Source organism: Zea mays, chromosome 10 (genome assembly GCF_902167145.1).
Source record: "Zea mays cultivar B73 chromosome 10, Zm-B73-REFERENCE-NAM-5.0, whole genome shotgun sequence".
NCBI lineage: Eukaryota > Viridiplantae > Streptophyta > Magnoliopsida > Poales > Poaceae > Zea > Zea mays.
In genome coordinates, this window is record NC_050105.1 from 135947181 (window position 1) to 135967390 (window position 20210).

The 20210-nt window shown below is 50.3% G+C and overlaps 1 protein-coding gene across 1 annotated transcript; it reads left to right on the forward strand.

The window, feature by feature from the left end:
* Positions 1-14767: 14767 nt before the first annotated feature.
* LOC100275354 (uncharacterized) lies at positions 14768-16870 on the forward strand. Its single transcript, NM_001149449.2, has 3 exons — positions 14768-15049; positions 15283-15576; positions 15697-16870. Exons 1-3 carry the CDS (start codon positions 14879-14881, stop codon positions 16546-16548), a joined length of 1317 nt encoding a protein of 438 aa, NP_001142921.2. The 5' UTR covers positions 14768-14878; the 3' UTR covers positions 16549-16870.
* Positions 16871-20210: the final 3340 nt, after the last annotated feature.

Sequence of the window (20210 nt, forward strand, 5' to 3'; positions counted from 1 at the left end):
TGTCATGCAAAACAACTCAGAAGCAGAAGAAGTCAAACCGCCGCGCGCGGTGCACACGACCGCCCAGCGGTTACAGGCGATTCCCCGCTTTCGCCCAGACCAACGGGCGGGAGGGGCGGGCAGCCATGCAGGCGGCATGCAACCGCGCCAGGTGGACGCGCTTCTCCGACTTCTGACGCGCCGCCTTGGAGGCCCAGGCCCACGCGTCGCGCAACCAGCGCGCCAGTTGCTGCATGCAAGCAACCGCACCGCCACTTGTGCCACCGTCGCACCTCTTCGGTCGCGGAGCCTGTGCCGCGACTCGAGGCGACCCAGCGCACGACCCAGCAGCGCCAGCCTGGCGCGATGGTCAAAGCGACCGGAAGTGGGCCGGTAGTAATGGCGGCGGCAGGCGGGCGGGCGCAGCAGTCACGTCGTCAGCCAGGCTCACGTCCCATCCTGGGACAGCAAGAGAGCCTCCTCCCACAGCGTGAAGACGGTGCACCCGTGATCCGTTCCTCGAACGGATCGCGCACACGCAACGGCCGCCCCGCCAACCACTCGCCCCGTCGCATTAACTCCGCGGCGGGACACGCGGCGCCTCCGGCAGGAGAAGCGGACGACGCTTCGCCTTCGCCGTAATAACCGCGTCAAAAAAGAGGTACGCCACGTCGTTCGATTTCGTATCCTTTTCCTTTGTCCTCTTTCTCTATCTCTTGCAACAGGGACCGGGAAAAGGGGGATACCCCGAAAAGGATCCTTCCCTGTGAAGGAACCGGGCTCCGAGCCCCCCCTACTGATCAGAGGTTCGAAGGCTGGCCCTCCGAAGGGTTCAACAGTCGCCTCAGATCGCGTGGGCCCGACACCCACTACTGGTCAGGGGTTCGAAGGCCGGCCCCCCGAAGGGTTCCATGGCCGCCTCAGGCTACTCGGGCTCCGCGCCCATTACTGATCAGGGGTTCGAAGGCTGGCCCCCGAAGGGTTCACAGTCGCCTCAGACACCGAGCGAGGGATGACCAGGGGTACGTTCGATACATAACCGAGGCTCGGGCTGCGCTCCCGAGGTACCCTAGGACATTTCCGGGACCAGCGGGAACGATCTTGTAACGGAATCCCATCGGAGGGAGGCATCGAGCCCTCGGACCCCGTCGCCAGGGGACCGGGTCCGGCAAATCACCCGCAGGTACTTTTGGGCGTGCCTCTGGGCCCCTAGCCGACCCCCAACGAACGGGGCACGGACGTCCACTCGGATTACCCGCTTGCAGCTCACCGGAGACACCATGTTCGGTGCCCATCGAGGGTAACATGGCGCTCTCCCCCCTCCTCCTTGCGGAAAGGCGACGTAGGGGCGTATGTAAAAAAGCCGAGTTTGTCCCTGATCGTCCTCTTGCCCTGTGCGGAGGCTCGGGGGCTGCTCTCGCAAACCCGGCTCCGGCCAAACCGTTGACAGCGTCAACATACCAGCCCGAGAGCTTGGGCCCCGACCGTGCACCCGGGCTACGGCCAGTTCGCATGAGGGAACGACCAGACCAGCCGAAGCATTACGCAAGGCACTAAGACCTCGAAGGAGTGTAACCACTCCTCCGAGGCCTCGGGGGCTACACCCGGCGGGTGCGCTCGCGCGCACCCACCGGAACCAAATGCAACCGAGAAAGGCTGGTCCCCTTGCAAAAAAGTGCGACGAAAGCCTCCAAGCGAGTGCTAACACTCCCTTCGAGGCTCGGGGGCTACTGTCGGGGACCATAATTAGGGGTACCCTCAAGACGCCTAATTATCAGCTGGTAACCCCCATCAGCATAAAGCTGCAAAGGCCTGATGGGTACGATTAAGTCAGGGATCAGTCCACACGAGTGACTCGATCACGCTTCGCCCGAGCCTAGCCTCGGCCAAGGGCAGCCGACCTCGAGAGACTTCCGTCTCGCCCGAGGCCCCCCTTTTTAACGGCGGACACACATCCGGCTCGCCCGAGGCCCTGGCTTCGCTTAGAAGCAACCCTGACTAAATCGCCGTGTCGACTAACTAAGTTGCAGGAGCATTTAACGCAAAGGTGGCCTGACACCTTTATCCTGACACGCGCCCCCCGGCAGAGCCGAAGTGACCGCCATCACTCACCGCTCTACTGACCAGTCTGACAGAAGGACAGCGCCGCCTGCGCCACTCCGACTGCAGTGCCACTTGACAGAGTGAGTCTGACAGGCAGTCAGGCCTTGCCAAAGGCGCCATGGCGAACTCCGCTCCGCCCGACCCCAGGGCTCGGACTCGGGCTAAGACCCGGAAGACGGCGAACTCCGCTCCGCCCGACCCCAGGGCTCGGACTCGGGCTAAGACCCGGAAGACGGCGAACTCCGCTCCACCCGACCCAGGGCTCGGACTCGGGCTCAGCCCCAGAAGACGACGAAACTCCGCCTCGCCCGACCCCAGGGCTCGGACTCCGTCCTGGCCTCGGCCGAACGATCTCCGCCTCGCACGACCCGGGGCTCGGGCTCGGCCTCGGCCACGGAAGACAGACTCGACCTCGGCTTCGGAGGAGCCCCCACGTCGCCCCGACCTAGGGCACAAGCCCGCCACGCCAACAGGAAGCGCCATCATCATCCTACCCCGAGCCGACTCGGGTCACGGAGAACAAGACCGGCGTCCCATCTGGCCAACTCCGCCAGATGGGCAATGATGGCGCCCCACAAGCTCTGTGACGACGGCGGCTCTCAGCTCTCTTACGGAAGCAAGGCGACGTCAGCAAGGACTCGACCGCTCCTACAGCTGTCCCTCCGCCAGGCTCCGTTGCTCCTTCGACAGCCACGACATCACGCCAGCAAGGTGCCAAGACCTCTCCGGCTGCCACATTGGCATGTACCTAGGGCACTAACTCTCTCTCCGCTAGACACGTAGCGCTCTGCTACACCCCCATTGTACACCTGGATCCTCTCCTTGCAACTATAAAAGGAAGGACCAGGGCCTTCTTAGAGAAGGTTGGCCGCGCGGGGACGAGGACGAGACAGGCGCTCTCTTGGGGCCGCTCGCTTCCCTCACCCGCGTGGACGCTTGTAACCCCCCTACTGCAAGCGCACCCGACCTGGGCGCGGGACGGACACGAAGGCCGCGGGATCTCCACCTCTCTCACGCCCGTCTCCGGCCACCTCGCATCTTCCCCCCTTCGCGCTCGCCCACGCGCTCGACCCATCTGGGCTGGGGCACGCAGCACACTCACTCGTCGGCTCGGGGACCCCCCGGTCTCGAAACGCCGACAATAGGATATAGAATCTACAATATAAATTTGTATTATTGTTTAACATTCAGCTTTTAAAGAATTATAAAAAGAAACCTCAAATTCATCCTATATTTTTTCAAATAATAGATATAAACTTCGGTACGGATTCAGAAACAAATTTAATAAGTTTTTCAACCTTTTATGTTGTAGGGAGCAAATAATACATAAAACAATTTATTTAATATTTTATACGTACTTGTACTAATGTGCTTGATAACAAAAGTAAAGACCAACATCAAATTTTATAAATATTTATTTTAAAATATTAAATTTGTTCTAACAGTTCGGATTACCACTTTTATCCCTAGTTTTATACATGCCCCACCAGAACGGGTCTCACGAACTAACCGTTTTTTAATATCTATTAACGTAAAACAAATTAGACTTTTAAAAGTGATTTATCGATAGAATGCACGACATGACGACAGTAACATATCCGGCTCGCCTGCATCTTTGTCATGGACGGAAACGTATTTCACGCATAAGGCTGTCTTCAAGCACATATGCCAACAATCTTCGGATGACATGGTTTTTCTAGAACACCTTCCAAGTTATTTTTCTCCCACATCAGCTACATAGTTTTGAAAAATCCCGCATTTCAGCCAAAACTTGTTAGACGAATGATTTATATTTAATTTATACATATAGGCGAAGATGGTTTTGTGAATAGAATATATTTTCCTTTGTGGACCCATGCGCCACCCTTCTATGGATCCATCCACACGCTAGTGACACAAGGAGGTAGAAAGGGATTTTTATAAAAAATATATATGTTGTTTTCTTTTCTTTGAGGATTGGTGAGGTTTTTTGAGATTGTAAGAAAATAATACAAAAATAGGATTGAGAAAGAAAATCTGTTGGAGCAGTTTTTTCTATCTCATTCTGCTACATGGCAAATTTGTAGTATAAAAAAAATTCTTTTTTTTCTTAACCTGGTGGAATCCAAAGTCCAAACGCAATTTCGCGTGAGTAGAAACATGGCGCAGGTTTGCTTCACCGAATTTTTTGTATTTTAGCCCCTAAACCGAAGTAAATTTACGTTTAGACCTAAAAAAATTTTAAATGCAGTTTTGGACCCTTTGCTCGGCGCCATAGGCCGTGGCGCCGAGCTAACACAGCTCGGCGCCACAGCCTATGGCGCCGAGCTCCCTGACGTGGCAGTCCCGCGTGGCACCTAGCTCGGCGCCACAGATCTTGGCGCCGAGCTAGGAAAAAACTGGAAACGGCCTTCTCTGTGCGCGCGTTTCTTGTCTTTGCTCGTTCCAAACCAACGCCGCCGCCGACTTCCTCAATCGCCGCCGCCTCCCCGGACTCCGGCTCGCCGCCGCCCGCCCGTCCCGGCCCAGCTCCGGCTCGCCTTAGCGAGCCCCGCCCGACGTCGCCGGAGCTCGCCGCCCGCTCGAGCTCCCCCGAGCTCGGTCGCCGCCGCCCGCTCGAGCTCCCCCGAGCGCGGTCGCCGCCGCCCGCCCTGTGCCGCGCCCGAGCTCCGCCCACTGCCGCCCCGAGGTCGCCGGAGCTCCGCCCGCCCACTGCCGCGCCCGAGCTCCCCACGAAGCCCACTGCCGCCACCGCCCGCTCCGTCCCCGGTAGCTCCCGCTTCCATTGCCGACCATTTTTTTTAATTTCTTAATTTGTAAACTAGTAGTAATTAGTTAGGTATCCACTTATTTATTATTTAGTAAATAGTTAGATAGTTTGTTGTTATTGTTTATTAAAATAGTTAGCTAGTTTGTTGTTTTAGTTGCGTAGTATATTGTTAGTGTTTAGTAAATTCTTAGTGATTAAAATAGTTAGCTAGTTTGTTGTTATAGTTGCGTAGTATATAGTTATCATTTTGTTTAGCGCATTGATATTATATGTTTTCTGTGTTGGCAACCATCGTGTTGTCGTTTATTCGCAGGTTCTATAAACATCACTTTACAGGGGAGGTGCTGCCAAATTTTTTACTGACAATTGGTTTTTTTGTACGTAGGTGTTCGTCCGACTTGACCTTCTCCACCGTTAGCTGGAGTCGTACGCGTTCTCAGGTATACATAGTATTTCGTACATTATTTATAGATTATGTAATTTCGTTTGATGTGTTCATTTAATATTTACTGTATAGTTATTAGTTAATATATATTTATTACTTAGTAAGTTAGTAGGCTTAAGTATGTAGCCATTATTGAGTTAGTAATCCATTTTTGCAATAGATGGACAGCCTAGTAACACTATACCATGGAGGAAGGGTGGAGATAGATGCTTATGGGAGTGTTACTTTTGATGGTATGAAGATCGTGACCATGTTGTTCGTTGAAAGACCAACTTTTGACCAGCTTTTGGCTCGAGCTTGTGAGGAGATTAGTTGCGACATAAACGACCCTAGAATATCAATTCAGGGTTTGTTGTCCCATATTACATATGGAACGGTTGTCCGACGGTTGATCTCCATTACCTCAGAAGATGATTGGGTGATATATTTAAAAATTGTGAAGACGATGGTTCCACCATGTTTGGATGTGGTTGTTCAAAAGTTACCTGTTAGTCAATGCGAAGGTCCAGTCGGGTTATCTCCACAAATGCCAAATGCATCTCGTATTGAAGCTCCTTTGGTAGAGCTTCATGAAGAAGTCGTTGTTGCGCCCGATGCTCAATCGGGTCCGCACGAGTATGGGATTTCTCGTCCTATTCCCGGCGTTTGTGGGGCTTCTAATGCGGTGGTACCCCCCCAAGGGATCCCATTGACCCAGGATCCAGTTGACGATCATCCTAGTAAGTGTCTTCGACACATTGTTCGTATCCATCATTATTTCGTTTGATTAGACTTTTTAATGTGGTTTTTCTTGCTCCGACCCGATGCAGGATCTCCACATATCAATAATGCTGATGTTCAGATTGATGTGCCTGTGTCATATAATATGGACAACATATGCAGGGCATCGAATAGTGTTGATGTTCAGATTGAGGATGAGGAGGAGCCATATGAGGCTGCACGGGCCGTAGATTCTGATGATGACCGTCCGGTTCAAGAAATGACCGAGCAAGAAATTGAACTCATAAGACGTTTGTGTCCGGAGCGAGACCCTGCAGTACATGAATTTAGCAGTTTAAGTCATTCCACCCGTGCGTATGCTGAAGGACGTGACGATGAACTGCTAGAGGCTCCGGATAACGCCGATAGCATTGAGATTAAGGTTGGCTTACTTTTCAAGGATCTGCCTACACTTAGACGATGGCTACAGGAATATTCTGTGAACCGGAAGAGGCCGTTCAAGGTGAGACATTCGTATGCACAGCGTCGTTACACTGTTGTGTGCGAGGTGCCAGAATGTAATTGGAGGGTATGTGCCCGAAGGCAGAAGGACACCGGAAAGTTTAAGATCACCAAAATTGTAGGTCCACACACTTGTGCCCAGACAGAGCTGAGCTCTAAGCATCGTCAGTTGACATCTACCCTGATTGCGAAAAGGATATTGGGGATATTGAAGGGTCAGCCAAACTTGAAGGTGAAGTCAATTATGACCATGACTTCGGAGCTGTTTGGTTACAGGATCAAATATGGGAAAGCATGGAGGGCAAAGCAGCGGGCATGGAAGATGATATACGGGGATTGGGAGGAGGGTTATGAGAAGTTACCAGCATTGTTCAATGCAATGAAAGCAAAAAACCCAGGCATGCATTACGAGTACATCCCCAAACCTAATGAATGGAGGAACGGCAAAGAGATATTTTATCGTGCTTTCTGGTGTTTCTCGCAGTGCGTAGAGGCCTTCAGGCATTGTCGTCCCGTGCTCTCTATTGATGGTACTTTTCTGCTTGGGAAGTATAAGGGCACATTGTTGGTTGCCATATCATGCGACGCAGACAACTCACTGGTTCCTTTGGCATTTGCTTTGGTGGAGAGGGAGAACAGAGATAGTTGGTCTTGGTTCTTGCGGCTTGTACGCATCCATGTCGTAGGCCCTGGACGCGAGGTTGGTGTCATATCTGACAGACACCAAGGTATTCTTAATGCAGTGCAAGAGCAGATTCCTGGCTACGCACCCATGCACCACAGATGGTGCACTCGACATCTAGCAGAAAATCTTCTTCGAAAGGATCATAGCAAGGCTAACTTCCCCCTTTTTGAGGAGGTATGTCGTCAGTTGGAGGTTTCGTTTTTCGAGGATAAGTTAAAGGAACTAAAAGATGCAACAAATGCTGAAGGTAAGAACTGGATTGCTGGATTGCTGAGGGAACCGCACAAATGGACAAGGGCCTACGACGAAGGTGGCTGGCGGTTCGAGTTTCAGACTAGCAACATGGCCGAGTCATTTAACAGTGTGCTCAAGGGTATACGGGGCATGCCAGTCAATGCTATAGTAACATTCACTTTTTATAGGCTAGTGGCTTGGTTTAATGATAGACACGCGCAGGCCAAGGCAATGCAGACCCGAGGGCAGAGATGGGCACCTAAACCAACATCACACCTTAATAATGCAAAGGAACGTGCCCATAGACATGAGGTACAATGCTTTGATGAGGAGCTGGGTAAATACGAGGTAACAACACTAGGCGGCATAACTTCCGACGGTGAGGTGCGACCTTCGAGGACACATGTCGTGTTACTTGATGCATTCTGGTGTGGATGTGGTAAACCTAGACAATACCATTTTCCATGTTCTCATTATGTTGCGGCCGCACGTCATCGTAACTTTGCATTTGAGAGCAGAATACCTTCTGAGTTCAGTGTAGAGAGCTTAGTACGTACCTGATCCGGTATACGTTGCTGATCCAGCGCATCGATGGGACAAACGTGGTAGTAGGAAAAGGAGCCGGTGCAACATGGTTATGGATCAGGTTTCCGGTCGCAGTAGGAGAGGACGAGCGTCCCCCTTTCTCGTGGACCCAGAGCAGAATGAATGCGGAAAATGCGGTAGACTTGGCCACAACTCACGTACATGCATTTGGACACTTAGTCAGGTGTGATATATTTTTTTATACACAAATTTTATTCTAATATTTCGATGTTTTTGTTACACTTTGTACACAACTTATATTCTAATATGTTGATATCTTAATTTGCAGGATGGCGCAGTTCCACTTGCTGGACCCTCACTACGACGAGCACCACAGGGGCCGTCTCACCGCAGAGGGAGAGGTAATATTTTGTTTGCTATATTTGCGACCTATATTTGAATTAATATATGCGACCTATATTTGACTAATGAAAAATCTTTTGATTGCTAGGTGTTGCCCGTTCTGCGGGTCCGGACCCACGACCGGTTTCTGGAGGAGATGAGGTACGATGAGAGGTACACTCCTCTCCTACAGAGGGCTGGCTTGGACGTCTTATCGTATCAGGTCCGCCGTGGGCTGCCCACTTTCAACCCAGCGGCGTTGACGGCTCTGGTCGACAGGTAAAGACTTCTCTAGTTGTTTAATATTTACAATTATTTTTGTATTCTTTTGCATACTAATGATTTGCATACTAATGATTTTTGTATACTAATGATTTGCATACTACTTTGCATACTAATGATTTTTGTATTCTTTTGTCTTCCAATAGGTGGCGGCCAGAGACTCACACTTTCCACCTTCCCTGCGGTGAGATGACTGTGACGCTTGAAGATTGCCAGAAGATTCTTGGTCTCAGCATTATGGGTCGTCCAGTGACCGGTCAGGCATCACCAGGTGGTTGGAGGCAGAGGGTGGAGGCCTTTCTTGGGAGACTGCTTCCGGATGAGCTACGAGGTAGCCACAACACCGGAGTCCCACTTACCTGGCTTAGGCAGAGCTTTGGGCAGTGTCCACCTGGTGCAGATGAGCAGACGGTTGGATACCATTGTCGAGCTTGGATTCTCCATCTCTTTGGTTCAGTTCTTTTTCCAGACGCGACAGGCGACAGCGCGTCATGGATGTTTCTGCCCTGCCTGACTGACTGGGATACGACCGGAGGTTACAGCTGGGCTTCAGCAGTGTTGGCCTTCCTGTACAGGCAACTTTGCGAGGCTTGTCGTCGTTCGTCGAGGACCGCCAGCTTAGGTGGATGTGTCTACCTACTACAGCTGTGGATGTGGGCACACATACCCGTCGGGCGACCCAGAGAGTTTCCTCCTCGTGAGTGGTTCGTGGTAGCCGGACATCGGCTTAAGCCCACGGCTGCTTACCGCTGGGACCAGGTCGAGGAGCCATTCGCACGACACCAGCGTGCTTACGTGGAGTACTCAAACGAGCTCGACGCACTTACTCCTTCGATGGTGAGTTGTCTCCTTTTTTCATTTTACATGTCCTTTCTACTTTTATCACACGACACCAGCGTGCTTACATGGGCTTTCTAAAACTTTTGCAGGTGACTTGGCAACCGTATCTTGATCCATATTTCGCCAGCATACAGTTGAGCAGCATGTGCTCAATAGACGAGAACCTCTACCTCATGAGGTGTCCCCTAATCTGTTTTTATGCTGTTGAGTACCACTTGCCCCACAGAGTTGCTCGACAGTTCGGATTGCGCCAGGAGTTTCCGGTGGAGCCATTCTCGACTTCAATAGAACTTCATAAGTGAGTTACTACATGCACTTGTTATTCTAACTAATAATTGAAATATCAGTTATTCGCTAATATATGGTTCTAACTTTTGCAGGTTCGACAGACAGAGACAGAAGAAGGTCACGGACTTCGAGACGCACCATCGTGATTACATTGATGAATGGGACCAGCAGGGGGATCTGAACTATGAGAATGACCAGGCGCACACAAACTACAACTTCCGGAGGTATTTGATTTGGTATTCTGGTGTGACTAGGTGCAAGTTGAAGGGACAGTGGACAGCAGCAGACTACGCCGAGCAAGAATCGTCAGACGACGAAGACACAGCTTTCGACATAGCTGCTCGGCACGGGTCCCAAATTGAGGCTGCTCCAATCCTTGATAGAGTGGTAACTATTTCTTTACTAAAATTAGAGATTTCAATTCAATGAGATATGTCTAGTTTTGAGCATCCTAATGTCTTAACTTGTGATAGGGAAACTCTATGCTCGTATCTGTTGTTGAACTCGAGCGTATCTCACAGAGAACTTCAGATACTACTACGCTATCGTTACTATCAGTGAGTATCAATGTCTAACAGAAAACTTGTTTATTTGTATGTTGTAACATATGTCTTTAACTAACATTTCGATTACAGAGGGTATCACGTCGTCTTCGTCGAGCAGCGGCTCGGTGTGGATGCCGGTCTCTAGCGGGCGTTGACGTGCAGCTGCCTGTGCCTCGTATGCAGCAGGACGTTCAGCCTCCCATTTGTGCAGTTGGACCATCTACAGCAGGACTCAGCTCGTCGCGATCGACGCGGGACACGTTTGAGAACGTGGCCCAGGACGACGACGACGATGACGACGACGACGACGACGACGATGGCGCTGGCGCTGGCGCAGCAGGTCAGGTGGAGATTGGACCGTCTCAGTTGCAGGATGCTCCTACAACTCAGGCATCACAGCTGACACCACGTAGAAGGCGTCCACGAGACCCTTACACTCCAGGCACCGACGCTCTTGGGGCCAAGGGCAAGGGTAAGACTAGGAGGAAATGAATACTTTTGTGATATGGACTGTGTGATTTGGACTTATGCTGGAGACGGTTGTAATATGAACTATGTTTTATGTTTTGGACTATGTGTTGGAGAACTTGTATTTTGGACTTTGTTTGTGGACATTATATGAAGAACTATGTTCTGTGGATGTTTTTATATTCGATGTGATTTTGTGATGTATTATATGTTGAAATGCTTATATGTCTTATAATATGTGATTATTTGAACTGTGGTTGTTAATAAAACAAGGGAAACTCTTGCAAAATTTTTTTGTGAACTGTAAAAAACATAATAATCATTAAGTAACGCATCTTTAGAGTTCTAAATTATTTTTGATACGTAAATACTACATAATAGGCTACAATTCTTCAGTCTGAATCACAATCTATGAGTAACTCATCTTCGGAGTCATCCGTCGCGCAATCCTCAACAACAACCTCATTCCACTTGCTGCATTGTCCTGCATCACACTTGTCACCAGTTCTTTTGTAATAATTGGCTTCTGCTTCATCTGCAGCTTGGGAGAATAGCTCATCCTCAGCCTCAGCCTCATCAGACTTCTTCTTGTAATAAGCTGCCTCTACCTCTGCGGCGGCCTGTGACAGAAACTCATCCTCTTCCTCTTGAGCACGTAATCCTGCCTCAGCTAGTGCTATGAGCTCACTCAACCTTGACATGTCGTCCTCCTCTTCTTCATGTAATCCTGCCTCTGCGAGGGCGATAAGCTCACTCAATCTAGATGTGTCGTCGTCCTCCTCCTCCATCAACTGAACCGTTGCCATTTTATCCTGAACATATCTCGCATGCGCCTCATCGGCCAAATAGTTTACGCCGCTTCCAATCTCTGCCAATATAATGAGAAAATTAAGTTAGCAAAGTCAGGATAAATAAATTGTACTAACATAATTAAAATATCATTTATCTCACTTACTTCCCTTGAGGCGATCAGCAAGATTATCCAACATCTGTTTCTCGGCTTGAGCCGCTTCCCATTCCCTTGCATCCCGTGCTCTCTTCTCATCTGCCGCCTTCAACCTCCTATACTCTGCACGCTTCGGGCTATCATAAAAGGCAGATTTTGCTTCCCTACGCATGTCGCGTATGCGATCGTTAATGTACGAATCAACGAGCTGAGATCCACAACGCATCTTCTGTCCCATTATTCTCTTGGACTCTATTGTCCGCATCACCTCTCCTTTGTCGTCGTAACTCTCCCAACTGCATTTCCTCGTCTCCTACAAAAAAATAGTAAGTACCGCTATAACATTACATCTGGTGCAAAAAAAAATACCAACCTCATCGTAATCGACCATATGTCCACAAAAATATCCAACACCAAGCTCCGAAGGAACTAATCCATACTTAGCTTCAATACCGCATTTGCAGAGTACTGGATCAAATTTGACCTCTTCTGCCGCCCACCCCATGTATCTCTTTTCCTTTACCTCTGGCTCTGGCCAATGGGACAAAGGACCATACAACCACTCTCTGAAACGACACTTACGCCACCCGTATGGCTGCAGGAGAAAAAATTAGTAATTTATTGTAAATAAAAACTAGTTCATATATTTAGCGTATCAATGGGCTCACATAATCAATGTTCGGACAACAGAACTGCTTGTCATAGTCTTCGTCGATGACAGCACGGTCTCCACAATCGCATCGAGGCGGTGAGTCCATCCGTCTTTCTGTTGCTACCTCCTTCTCTGCATCCGTCATTGGTGGAGGATTCGGGGGAGGAGGTACCCAACGCTTAAAACGCTCATGACTGGTCCTTCCACTCAACCAATTAACGAAAAGAAGATATCGAGGGTCAAATTTATCAGGACCATCGATCCACTGGAAAAAGAAACACCTCTGATGTCCCTAAAATAATGGAAAGATGCACTATTACATATCTACAAAATAATGAACGCGAACAAAGTTAAGTGACAAGTCATAAGCTACGTACGTCCAAAGTGCCACAAAGGTAGTAGCAGCGAGCAGCCGTGTCTGGATGTTGTGATTGATGTACCCAAGCCAGTCTGCCACAGTCACAGTTAGGCACGGGGAGTTCAGGAGGAACAGGAGCATCCTTACTAGATACGTCCGGATATAACTCCCGAGGACGACCTCTCTTCTGCCACAACGCCTCTCGGTACATGTCTTTCATCTAATAAACGATTATAATTATCACTTGTACCTATTATGCTTTATAATAAGTCTACACAAACTAATATTCGAAATAATAATATAATAGGTGTATACAAATTATTTAACTAACAACCCAATATACAAAACGAATCAGTTCGAAATCATACCTTGGCCTACGAAGTGAACCAACTCAAATCTTTGAATCCAGCAATTTTTGACGAAGTTTGAAAATGGGATGAAATGAGCTGCTCTCGGCCAGCCGCGCGGGCGTTTTTATAGGCATTCGTAGCTCGGCGCCAAGATCTGTGGCGCCGAGCTACGAGGCCGCGCCGCCGCCACGTCAGAGCCAGGTAAGCCCTGGACGCAACTAGCCGTTGCGGCCACGTCACAGCTCGGCGCCATAGGCTGTGGCGCCGAGCTGTGTTAGCTCGGCGCCACGGCCTATGGCGCCGAGCAAAGGGTCCAAAACTGCATTTAAAATTTTTTTAGGTCTAAACGTGAATTTACTTCAGTTTAGGGGCTAAAATACAAAAAATTCGGTTTGCTTCACAGGTGAGCAAATAATATATTCCGGCCTCACGCTTCTACGTTATTCCTGTTCCCCATGCTCGGGTGTATGAGACTATCCGCAGCAGCAGTTTCTCTAATTTTTCCCCTTATATCATTTTTTATGTCACATCATCAACATTTTATCACATGCTTTTTTATTTCCTGCAGCGGTTCTCCCTAAATACTTCTCCTATACCCAAATACAACCATAAAATATCATTTTTCTATACCTACTTTTTATTCACTATCAATTTTTCATCTACTAACAATTCATCGCGGGCCCACGGCTGCAGTATCAAACAGTGTTAGGGCGCGTGAATAGTGACACGCCAGAACTGTAGATAGAAGAGCTCCGCTCGCTAGAGGGCTCTGTAGAGGCAAACGATACGAGCGTAGGGGATCTCATCTAGCCGGCATGGAAGAGGAGAGGGGGTTAGAAGCAGCATGCGCTGCGGACAGTCTGAAAGTATCATGGATTGGTAGATATCCATAATTCCATATCCACTACGCGCTCCAAAAAAAATCGAAACCCGAAATCAACGACTACGGATATTTTCCAAAATCCAGCAGCATACATACTACGTCCATAGCATTAGCCGATACAGTATCGCTCCGTATGGACAAGGATCAATGTAATGCACGCGCTATGATGCTTTTGGTGTACATGGAACGCCGTATCCACATACCACCGCATACCCCCATTCAGATACCACCAGCATCGACACGCAACGATACAACAAAAAAAACAAATTCCCGTTTTCCTTCCAAAAGATTTTCAACACGATTTTTACTACAAATAAATAATGAATAATAAATGAATCTGCGCCGTCCACTGCAATACTGCATCCACAGCAGACCCAAAGTCGTGATCGGGAAGCCCATGCCCATGCGCCCTGCGTGGATTATTGCCCTGCGCGGGTCCAGTTCGAACCCCAGGCCCCAGCTAGCCATCCTCTCATGCATTCAAAAAACCATAGCGGGGCGCCGGGCCGACCACGGACCCACCACGTGCCCCTCGGCCCTGCCGCACCACCCAGTAGTCTCCCTCGCTCATCTCTATCTAATGCACGCCACGCCATCCGGGCCGTCCGCGGTGCCAGCGCGCATCACGACGCGCCGTTTTACCTTTCCCCTCTTTTTGCTTGGCTCCATTTCTTTTCAAAAGTGGAGGCGCCTATACAAAAAGAGCCTAGCGAAGTGCCGGAAATAAAATAGAAAAAAAATAATATAATTATATATCGCCGTGGGGGTGAAAATAAAGTAAGGGGGGGCGAACGCGCCAAAGTGGCGAGGAACGGCGCGCGACGAAGGGTGTGAATATCGGAGAAGGCGGAGGGGGCGAGGGTGAAACGGCACGGCGCGTCACTTGTTTCAGGCAGCAGCCCACGGAGTCCGGCAGCCATCCAATGCTCCACCAAACAACGCTCATCCCTCCCTCCGTCTCCGCCGCCTCCTCCTCGCCTTTCCTCCACGCCGCCACCACAGCCCCGGCTCCGGGTGGAGGTTCCTGCACCCCAGCCTTCCTGCGAGGCGCCTCTGCCATGCCGTCGTACGCGCACCACCGTAGCAGCCCTCTGGTAAGAAAGACTGCCGGCCCGGGTTGCCGATAGATGATTGAGGGGGACGGGAAGAGATTCTTTGGATGGTTTTGTTTGGCTTCCTTTATTTTTTTTTCTTCCTGAGAGATAAACACACACACACACAAAGCAGAGACGGACGGACCGCCCTGGTTGCCTTCTGCTTCTGGTATTGGGGATTTGTGATTTTGACACACGGCGTGTATGCGTGTTTTTCCGGCCGGCCGGTGAAGGACGATGGCAGGATGGACGCGCTGAAGTGTAACAACAGCGTCCTGCCGGAGGAGACCACCGCGGACGCCGCCGGGGCGTTCGTGGAGAAAGACGGGTTCTCGGTCGAGGACCTGCTTGACCTGGAGGAGTTCGCCGAGCCTGACAAGGACGTCGCCGAACGCGAGGATGACGACGCGCCACCGGCAGCCGCCGCGGCCGCGGAGAGGTCGAAAGCGGACTCGCAGCCGTCGTCGGTCGTGAAGTACGACCTCCCTCCGCTGCTGCCGCCGCCGCCGGAGATGGTTGACCTGCCGGTGAGTTGTTTAGGCGCGCCGTCCCTTGACCGCTTCTATTCGTGTGGAAAGGCGTCGTCGTATCCACAGGGTTAACTTCGGAAACTGCGATTAATTTATGCTGCTCTTGCGTTCCCGCAGTCGCACGACGTCGAGGAGCTGGAGTGGGTCTCCCGTATCATGGACGACTCGCTCTCCGAGCTGCAGCCCCAGGCGCAGCCGAAGCCGGCCGCTGCTGTGGTCGCGTCGTCGGCAGCGCGGCCCCCTCTGGCGCAGCAGCGGCGTCCGTTCGCGCACGACGGTACATACCGGGCGGTGGCGGCGGCGCCGCCGCAGGCCGGCCCGCAGCGGACGCCGACCATATGCGCGCTGTCAACGGAGGCGATGATACCGGTGAAGGCGAAGCGCAGCAAGCGGTCGCGGGGCCCGGGGTGGTCGAGGCCGGGCGCCTCGTTCCTGCCCGACTCGGCCTCGTCCTCGTCGACCACAACCACTTCCTCGTGCTCCTCGTCAGGTTCCATCTCGCCGTTCCTCCGTCTAGACTCGTCCCCGTTCGGCGGCGGGCTGGAGCTCGGCGAGGGCCTTTTCAGCTACGGCCACCTCCTGCCGCGGCCGCCGTCGAAGAAGTCCAAGCACGGTGGCAAGGGCAGCAAGCACAGGCCCAAGAAGCGCGGGCGGAAGCCGAAGCACCTCCCCCCTCCCCACCCGTCCGCGGCCGCGTCGCAGCCCGGGCCCAGCGACCGGCGCTGCAGCCACTGTGGCGTGCAGAAGACCCCGCAGTGGCGTGCGGGCCCCGAGGGCGCCAAGACGCTGTGCAACGCGTGCGGCGTCCGCTACAAGTCGGGCCGGCTCCTCCCCGAGTACCGCCCGGCGTGCAGCCCCACGTTCGTGAGCAGCATCCACTCCAACTCCCACCGCAAGGTCCTCGAGATGCGCCGCAAGAAGGAGGGCGGCATGGTTGCCACCGCCGCGCCGGCCGTGGCGTCGTTCTAAGCTTGTGCCCACCCTGTCAGCGAAGGAGCCGCAAGGAGGGCGGCATGGAGGCTGGCCACGCAGCGGTGGCTGTACATTTTTTTTCCCCGGACGTAATAGCCTTGTACCGTACCTGAACTACCCTCCCTTTCTCTTGCTAGTATCGTCGTCGTAATCCCCCGGCTGGGTTATTAATTAGAGTTTAGGAGTCTCGATTAGGTCAGGTCAGGTCAGGTTTAGCTTTGGTTCCGGTTAGGGTTCTACTGCGGCGGCAGAAGCGGCCCAGCAACTAGCGCAGAACTTTAATTCCTAGCAAGCATTTATAAAGTCAGTTTTTATTTCATCTTCCTTTCTCCGAGCTAGGTGTAGGAGTGGCTGGTGCTGGTGCTGGTGTTGGAATTGAGAAGGTAGAAAATGTCGCCCAAGGAAGGAGAGGGCACATTGCAGTTGGACAGGCGCATGTTGCGTGCACCCTTGGTTACGTCACATGTTGTGACCCGTAACGACATGATGTGGTTACTTACTTTAGGAGAGCGGAATGGTGACAGCCCGCCCCAGTTTAGAGCATGTTTGAATCTCGGCGGTTAAAAATTAGCATTGGATGCTAAGTCAGGACTAGATGTAAACTATACAAGCTAATGACAGGCTAGTTATTATGATTAATAGTCACTCTGTGTGTGAGGTAAAAGATGTGGGAACACCAACAACTCGTTGGAAGAAAGCTCCTCCCTTGGTTTTGGTTGTGCCTGCGACACCAACTGCAGCTTTGTGTAAATGGTCTCTCTGACTCTTACCTGGCAGAGGCATAGGAGAAATGAACATCATCATCTAGCTCTTGAAGCTCCCCTGGCCCTGTCGGCTGGTGCCATAGGACATAGGCTTCCGTGCCGGCTCGGATTTTTATTTCTTCACGCTGCATCATCGACATCGTCGCACAAGCTTTTGGCGCAGGAGCGCACATCGGCACAGCCCCTGACAATCTGCGAGAGCGAGATGCTCTCCTCGCCCGCTCCTGCGGCCATATACTCTCGCTCTCGCCCTGTCAACTGTCTTGCGGCAAGCCGGCAGCAGCAGCGGGCCAGGCCAACGGGCATCCGCTCGACAGCACAAGCGCTCGAAATTTCCACGGAGATAGATTTTTCTCTCTCTCTCTCTCGCCCATCCCATCGCTCTCAGCGACCCTGCTGAGCGAGAGTTTAGTGGTGGCACAGTCACTTGGCGGACCCAGCTCGCAACTTACTTCCAACCGAACCAGGACGGTAATGGCGATTGGATTGGTGGGGGGCGTGGACGTGGTGACCGCGACCCGGGGTTTTTCTTCTTCTGCTGACCTCGCTCGCTTCGCGATTGCACCGGTGGCGACGACTGAGGAGGTCCACCGGCGCTGCGCTCCTCCACTTGGCCGGCTGCCGCAGCCCTGCCGCCGGCCGTGCCACGCTTACACGCACACGGTAACCTCATGTCTTGTTATCGTAAACAATCACGCAATTTGCTTTGCTTCGTTTCCTTTGCTTATATGCATGAGCACACAACGAACGAACTGTCCTCTTGGCCGCTGTTTTTTTTGACAATGGGATACCCCCTATTTCATTAAGAAATAGAAACCAAACATAGTTCTTACAGGATTCACGACAAACCAACAGTCACAAGCCGATAAGCCTACCACAATATCAGCTACACAAAAGTATTAAACCCAGCAGAAGGAATACGGCCAACCAACAAAAGACCGACAGTCTAACAGATAACACTGAATATCTACAAAGGATAGATCCCAAAAGCAGCCAGGAACATCGCATCACCAGGAATGACTAGAACGCTAGTTTTTATCTACCAAAAGCAGACACGCTGTATACATCCAGAAGCAAAAGATGCATGAGCAGCAGCAAAATGTCACTGGAGACGCCTGTCAACCGGCTTCCAACCATGGGCCTTGCTGTAGATATCACTTGTTATCTTTCGAATTCTGCGGCTTCCTTGTTCCACCAGTCTTTTTCCCTTCTTTGTCTGTCGAATAGACCAAGCATCAATCCAATAACAGCAGGAGAAAATCACATTAGATGGATCATCAATCAGCCTAGCATTGAAGCAGCAATCATTACGAGTACGCCAAATAGCCTAAATAACAGCACCACATCCAAAAAGAACCAGTTTCTTTTCAGGATTATGGAAACTATCAATCCAGGGACCAAAGAGGTCAGCTGAGTTTTTAGGGGTAGAAGACAGTTTGAAAGCAATTTGGATGATTCTCCAAATGAATCTGGCCACAGGGCAATGAAAAAATAAGTGATCTATGGATTCTAATAATCCACAAAAGTTACATGCCGTATTCCCATGCCAGTGCCTTTTAACCAAATTGTCTTTGGTCAAAATCTTATTATTTCTGACCAACCATAAGAACACTTTAATTTTTTGCGGAAGTCTGGTTTTCCACATAAAATTCACAGGAACCACAATCCTGGAAATATTTAACATTTTGTAAAAGGATTTTACCGAATAACCTTTGCATCCCAACAACCAATTTGAAGAATCAGCATTTCCAGAAAGCTAAGGCCTGGCTACAATGATCCAAAATGTCACTATAGGCCTCACCTAAAGCACCAATAAGTCTTCTTCTGAAAGTCAGCAACTGAAAATTAGAGGAGACAACCATATGAACAGTGATATCTTTGTCATAAGCCACCTCAAACAAATTAGGGAACTTGTCAGCCAGCGTCACATTGCCACACCAAATATTTTTCCAAAAACTGGAACTCTTACCATCACCAATCTTTATTTTGCAGTATTTATAATATTTGTCTCGAACCGAGAGAATACCTTTCCAGAAATGAGAATCTGAAGGTCTTTCCTTCACCGAAATAATAGGTTTATTCTTAATGTATTTGCTTTTTATAATGGATTGCCACAAACCACTAGTATTTTCTAGTCTCCAAATCCATTTAGCCAACAAAGCTTCATTCATTTTTTGCAAATCCAAAACACCAAGACCGCCCATATTTTTAGGGGAGCAGACTAAATTCCAAGCAGCCAAATGATATTTTTTCTGATCATGACCTCCCTGCCATAATAATCTTTTCCTGAAGATATCCATTTTTTTTAACACAGCTTTGGGGCATTTATACAGAGAAAGCATATACAGGGGAACGTTGGTGAGACTGCTGTTAAGCAAGACTAACCGACCTCCCAAACTAAGGAACCGACCTTGCCAGGAACCCAATTTGTTCTCAATCCTTCCAACTATGGGATCCCACAAAGATTTGCACAATTTTTTGTTATCAATAGGAACCCCTAAGTATTTCATAGGAAGACCACTGGGAGGACAGGTGAAGATTTCAGCATAAAGATGCTCTCTGTTGCAGGCATTTCCCAGGCAGATAATTTCACTTTTATGAAAATTAATCTTTAAGCCAGAAATCTGTTCAAAGATACAAAGAATAAACTTCAAATTTCTAGCATTTTCCAAATCATCTTGAAACAGAAAAATGGTGTCATCTGCATATTGAAGACAACAGCAGCCACCAGGGACAATATGAGGAATAAGACCTTTGATAACACCTTCATCCTTGGCTTTTTGGATCAGACAAGCAAGACCATCAGCAGCCACATTAAAAAGGAGAGGGGAGAAAGGATCACCTTGGCGAACACCTTTATGAGTTTTAAAGTAGGGCCCAACCACATCATTAGTT